The sequence below is a fragment of the Mastomys coucha genome, unplaced genomic scaffold (genome assembly GCF_008632895.1).
Source record: "Mastomys coucha isolate ucsf_1 unplaced genomic scaffold, UCSF_Mcou_1 pScaffold21, whole genome shotgun sequence".
Classification (NCBI taxonomy): Eukaryota; Metazoa; Chordata; class Mammalia; order Rodentia; family Muridae; genus Mastomys; species Mastomys coucha.
In genome coordinates this window covers 569,473-575,801 of record NW_022196904.1, presented here as the reverse complement: position 1 = coordinate 575,801, position 6,329 = coordinate 569,473, and the positions used below count along the sequence as shown (strand labels likewise).

Here is a 6,329-nt window from a genome sequence, read left to right as displayed (position 1 = left end):
CCTCTGAGACCTTCTCAAGCACTAGTGACATGCAGAGTGAGGGCCTCTGAGACCTTCTCAAGCACTAGGGACATGCAGTAAAGCATAGTTCTTAGGAACAGAGACACCCAAGAGTCAGACCCCATAGAGCTATCCTGTGGCATAGATTGGGACCTAAGAGTTGTTGCTCCTTATTTTTCTCCCCTGTAGAACAGGTAATGGAGGTAATCCGTCACTAAGTTATGCTCCAGCCCCTCACTGAGGGACTCTATGCAGGTGCTCTGAGTCACACTCCCAGGCCCTTAATGGGGGGGGGGGGAGCTCTAGGCAGGTGCTCTACCACAGGGCCACACCCCAGCTCCTCTCTGAGGGATTTTAGGCAGGTGCTCTACTACTGAGATATGCCCCCAGCTCTGGTTATGATTTTTGAGAGAGGATCTCACAGAGTTGCCCAGCTATCTCTGAACTCCCTCTACATCCCCAGGCTGCCCTTGAACTCACAACCCTTCTGCCTCAGCTGCCTGAGCACCTACGGTTATAGAATTGTACCACCAGACCCAAGTGGCATCCCATATTTGTTTTTGTTATCCCATTTTGCAAAGGTTTGGGGTCACCTTGATTGAAGTCCCAAACAGTGAAAAACAGCAGAAGAGAACTGTCTGAGATAGCTGATCAGGACAGACAGGTAGTTCAAGCTACAGACCCTGAAGGCATTCCACTTAGCTATCAAAGTCTTAGAGCATCATATTTTGGGTTCCATATCACATCTGGAAAAGTAGGGATTGAGAAATGAAGAAATCCATCCAGAGCCCAGAGGGGGTGAAGGATATTCCTTGAGGGGTCCTGAGAGTCCTGGGGAGCAGCATGACAGATCTCATCAAGCAAATACTAAAGAAAATGGGTTTGATGGGTGTCAAAAGAGGTAAAATAAACACATATCCAGGAAGCAAAGGGCACGGCATGCATGTTTTGTCAGAGAGTAAGAGGCACAGCTGAGAGCAAAGGAACCACCATGTGGGGTAATGAAGGGTGTGGAGTGTCTGTAGAGTAAGGGAGAAGGGTTGTAATGTCTGCCCCAACCATGCCAAAGGGAGAGGTACTGGAAATAAACGTTTCTAAGAGGCACAAAGTCCACCCAGAACTGTGAGAAGCACCTGGTAAGAACTTCATTTGATTGTATCCGAAAACAGGGAATCAGCACAGTTTTTTTGTTTTTTTACTTCCGGGTGGGCGTAGGGTGGTCTGTCTCCACAGAAGCACACAGAATGGTAATGTGGGATGTCTCCAGGCTTCTAGTTAAGGGCACAGGCTGTCTGTGGGTGCCTGGCTGTCTGGTGGGGGGAATTCAGGCAGTTCTAGGGGATACGGGTTGGCGGGGGTGTATACAGGCTGTTCTGAGGGTACCAGCTGGGTCTAGAAGCACAGGCTGTCTCTAGGGGTACAGGCTGGTCTGGGGCATAGGCCACAGCTAGAAGACAAACTTGAAGAAACAAGTTTCTTTAGGGGATATGCTAATTCCTGAACACCTCTCACTCTTTTCACCCTTTCTCTCCAGTTTCTGTGAGCACAGGTTGATCTGCACACAAACATTCTTGGGGATAAGACTTTCTTTTTCTTAGAACAAGGTTTCCCCAGACAAAAATTTCTTTCTCCCTGACTGTGGAACACAGACCTGGGCTCGGAACACGGCCTCTCACCTCCTGGCAGCTCAGCTGGGCCACAGGTCTCCCTGCCCGCGGGCACATCCGCCTGCCACAGTCGCTTGATGCACACCTTCCACAGCCCCAAATGGGCGGCCTCACAGACGGCGCTGCCATTGGTCTTGTATGTATTGAGTTCCACCCAGAACTCGGTGCCCACAGCCAGCACAGCCAGAGTGGCACCCACGATTGCCACCAGCAACCCCAGCTTGATCTTGCCCTCTCGCTCCGGAGTCAAGCCGAGATTCTGCTGTTCTTGGGCACGACGCCGGCCCACAGCCGTCCGGCGTCGGTCTTCCTCTTGCATGAAGAAGTTAGACCACATCATGATGATGGGATCGGCTGGAGCTCAGGCGAGCTTCAAGGAGTCAGAAAGACCTGTGCAGAGGGGCCTAAGAGGCAGGGAGCAGGGCCTGGACTTTCAAAGGAAGTAGTGGGCTCAGTGTTAACTAGATTGGGAATGAGAAAGAGCTCAACCCCAAATGCAAGCGTGGAGGCCTTTGCCCCCCCAAGAAGAGGAACAAACTAACTATATTCTTGGCCTAAGGATGCCACCAGGGCTTGTGCACATGAACTTGGCACAGGTGAGGCCTAGAGAAAAAGCTAGGCTACTCTGAGGTTTACCTAGTCAAGAGGAAGACTGAGGAGCCCAAGGGGGAAAACCTGCCCAGTCTCCAAAGGCTGCTGATAGGGTCTTCCGTAAGCCTCGGAGTTTTCCCAAAGGGGGGAGCTGAGGTCGTTCGTGTGTTTGAGAGACAGTTTAGGTTTCTTCTGGCTCAGAATTTGAGAAAGGAGGAATCAGAACACTTTGGGGCTATACAAGAGTTAGAATTGGGATTTCACTGGTAAAGTCAGAAATTCCTCCAAGTCTCAGAGAGGCAAGGGGAAGCCTCCAGTATTCACAGAAAATCTGGGATCCCACTGGAATTCGAGGGGTTATAGGTGAGCCAGGGACTACTTAAAAAAAGAGCCCAGGTCTCCCACAGTGGCTGAGAATCACGAGGTCCAGAAAAAGAGGCTGGGGGCCTCTCTGAGGGCCCAGGAGAAAAACTTGTAGTCAGGACAGGGCTCAGACCAAGGCACTGTGGTCCACACTCTGGCTCAGAAAACCAAGGCAAAAATACCCTGGGGGGGACACAGGTCTTGGAAAGGGACTCTCAGTCTGTCTGCAGCCACTCGGCTCCCCCTCCCCCGGGCTCCCAGGGCCTGCTCGGCCAGGATTGCTCCAGACTCAGCTCAGGGTCCCGCGCTCCCTTTGGGCTTCCCACCCGGGTCTCCCGGGCACGGGTCCCTTGAGCTCTCCTGCCTCTGCGCCGCGCCGGCCCCAGCTCCGCGATGCCTCCGAAGCGTCCGGCTTTGCTCGCCTCCACCCAGTCAGCCCTCCGGACCTGCTGCGCTCGCTCCCTGCCTCGCCCCATCCACCCACCCCCTCACCCCACCGGCTATTTCAGGCTCGACCCGTAAATAACACTCGCACCTGTCGCAGGCGCCTGTTGCCATAGGGATCCGGGTATTTTAAGGGGACAAGGGGCGGGGGAGGGAGGCCTCTTGAAAGGAGGGGCTGGGGGCCGGGTCTTCAACAGGCCGAACGTAGGGAGATTTGTTTCCCCAAGGGTCCGGGACCGGGCTGCAAAGTCCAAAATCTGGATCTCATAGAGCCAGTGAAGTACAGAGAACTTGTGTTTCTGTCCTGAGCAGTCCAGGCTGGAAGCTCCCTAGTTGGATTGCTGGATTCTGAGGTCCAGAGGCTTGGAAGAAGTACTCGAGGTGGGGGCGGGGTGGACTCTTGAGTCTGAAGGAGGGCTTGAGTACGGGCTTGGAGGAGGTGGTCTTGGTCTGAGGGAGGAGAGCCTGGGTATGTAGTTTCAGGGTTTCAGGGAGAAGGGCTGAACTCCTACGTATGTGGGAGCAGAGCTTCAGTATAGGCTTCCGGTCCTGAGGGAGGAGGACTAGGGTCTGGACTCTGGGTCTGAGAGAAATCTGACTCTTCAGTCTGGACAGGGGAGTGGGAGTAGGGGTGGGGTGGGAGGTGGGGCTCCAGGATGAGGAAGGAGAGCTAGGGCTTATATTCCTAGAGTTATCTGAACCTATTCTCCAAGACCTGGACGAGGCCCCTGTGGCCCGAATCCTCGGTGTCATTACATCAATTTCAGTTTTAAGTCCTCAGTCCCCCAGAAAGTACAAAAGACAGAGTCTAGGGAATTAGGGTGTTGGGACACATGAAGCAGAGCAACTATCCTTATTGGATTTATTACACTGGATGCCCCTGGGGGCCTTTCATACAGTTTCAGCTCCTCCAGGGGCAGAGGCCCAGACGGGACAGCCATGTGACATGGCAGCAGGGCCTTATTCTTAACCCCTCACTCCCTCTCTCAGCCCTTCTGTGGACCACCCAGGTGGGACCCACCTTTCACCAACTCCTTCCTTCCCCAGGTGGCTGCTCCAGGTGCGTCAGGTGCTATGACCAGGCCCCTAGAACACGCATGCCACCTCTGCTGGCCCCGCTCTGGACTTTTTGGTTGGAATCAGTTCTGAAATGACAGGGGACTGGCATCTCCAAGTCCTCAGAAGACATTCCTGAGCACTGAGTTGTCGTTACTGAATGAAGAAAATGTCACTGGATCTGCTGAGGGCTTGATGAGCTCTCAAAGCAAGACACACAGTGTCATCAGCAGGCTCTGGAAGGTGGGCAGCACAGCCTCATTTTGGAAGTCCTCCCCAGCCTCCCCTCTTCTTCTGGCTCCTGGACCTCCCCATATTTCTCAATCCCACCTGCTTTAGTAGCTATGGAAGTTCTGTGTGTATTTGCTGTCTTCTTGCCTATGTTTTCCTTCTCCATCACTTTCCCCTTTTATTTTTAAATGAAATAATAATTTGTTTTGTGGGGGTCTTGGGGCGTGAGTGTCATAGTGCATATGTGGAGGTCAGAAGCAACTTACCATGTAGGTCCCAGGGTGGGGATTGAACTCAGGTTGTCAAACTTGACAGCAAGTGTTATCTCACTGACCCTCTTTAAAGTTTTTTTGTCCGTCTGTTTGTTTGTTTGTTTGTCTTAAGAAAGTGTTTCTGAAGCTCAGGCATGCCTTGAACTATGGTGATGCCCCTGCCTTAGCCTGTTTAGTTAGGGATTATAGGCTTGGGCCACTACACTCAGCTCTGTATCATTTTCATACCAAAATAATAGTTGCTTGGTTTCTGTCTCTCCCTTCTTCCCACACACCCCTCCCCCCAATGCTGGATCAGGTTTCTATCTCTGAAACTGGACTGCAGTCTCCCCTCACTGAGCTTGTCACCCCTGCTGGACTGCAGGCAGTCCCCTCTCACTGAGCTTGTCACCCCTGCTGGACTGCAGTCTCCTCTCACTGAGCTTCTCACCCATGTTCACATTAATAAACCTTCTACTCTTCCAGATCTTTTCCCAGCTCTCAGTAACACTGGGCACATATGGCTTACTCCCTCCTCTTTAAAACACTATGTACTTTCCACCCTTCCTCCTTTCTTTTGTGCTAGGGGTTGAACCTAGGGCAAACGCTCTAGCTCTGAGCCACACCCCTGCCCCTCACTGGGGGAATCTAAGCAGGTACTATACACTAAGCCATACACCCCACCAACATTTCTTTTGTCCTGTGGGAGGGTCTGGCTTTCTGCCTACCCCCAGGCTACTTCCTCTCACAGAGATGATTTAGAAGTTCCCAAATTTCTGACCGGAGTCATAACTCTATCCACATTACCCTTCAAAGTTATCCCATCCCGTGGTATTAAATGTCTTCTGAATGCTGATGTTACTAAAACTTGTATTTTCAGCCCTGACCTCGTCACCACTCCCATCATAATCAACTGGCTACCTGATACCCTGACTTGGATTTCCAGAGGCATCACCAACTGGGCATGTCCAAAAAAGAACTCTTGATCCCTCCCTCCCATCTAAAGTTTTCTATTCAGTATACAACGGTGCAGCCTCAACTCAGATCCCTAGCTCTCACACGATCTGTAAAATTCAACACCCCTGATGCTTGCTCCCCCTTTGATTTTTTTTCCTATTTTTGATAAGGGATCTTATGAGCTCCTGATCTTGCCTTCATTTCCCAAATCCTGTTTATAGGCATGAGCCACCATGCCTTTTATGCAATGGTGGGGATATAACCAGGGGTCTCCTGTATACTGGGAAAATATTCTATCCACTGAGCTACATTCCTAGGCCCTCCAATTTTGTTTGGGAGACAGTCTCATGTAGCCAACGATGGCCTTGAACAAGGATTCTCCTCCATCTCCCAAGCGCTGGATTATAGACATTCACCTTGCCCCACACAACTCACTTTCACAGTAACAAGATTCTGTTTTTTGGTTTTTTTTTTAAATAAAACTATGACCCCAGCATGCTTGTGCTTAAAGCTCTCCAGGTGTTTCCTATCAGAGAGGAAAGAGATGGAGAATAGGATGATTCCACCCAAGGCTCCCAGGGCTCCTCAGTCTTTTGTTCCCTACTCTTTGGAATTTGTGTGCATCTTACTCATCCTTGTTCATACCCCTCAGCTCAGCCAGCTTGTTTTCAATGGTTCTGGCCTGTCACTGGTTATCTTATCCTCTGTAGCTTTTTGTTTGTTTGTTTGTTTGTTTTTTCGAGACAGGGTTTCTCTGTATAGCCCTGGT

At 51.1% G+C, this 6,329-nt stretch overlaps 1 protein-coding gene across 1 annotated transcript in view; it reads right to left on the bottom strand.

The window, feature by feature from the left end:
• Cacng6 (calcium voltage-gated channel auxiliary subunit gamma 6) overlaps nucleotides 1–3,102 on the bottom strand; it is a 14,240-nt gene extending 11,138 nt beyond the window's left edge. Inside the window, exon 1 of the mRNA XM_031385046.1 lies at nucleotides 1,677–3,102. Within this exon, the coding sequence (XP_031240906.1) occupies nucleotides 1,677–2,007 (331 nt within the window). The 5' untranslated portion in view covers nucleotides 2,008–3,102. The remainder of the gene's footprint in view (nucleotides 1–1,676) is intronic.
• Between the last annotated feature and the right edge of the window lie 3,227 nt (nucleotides 3,103–6,329).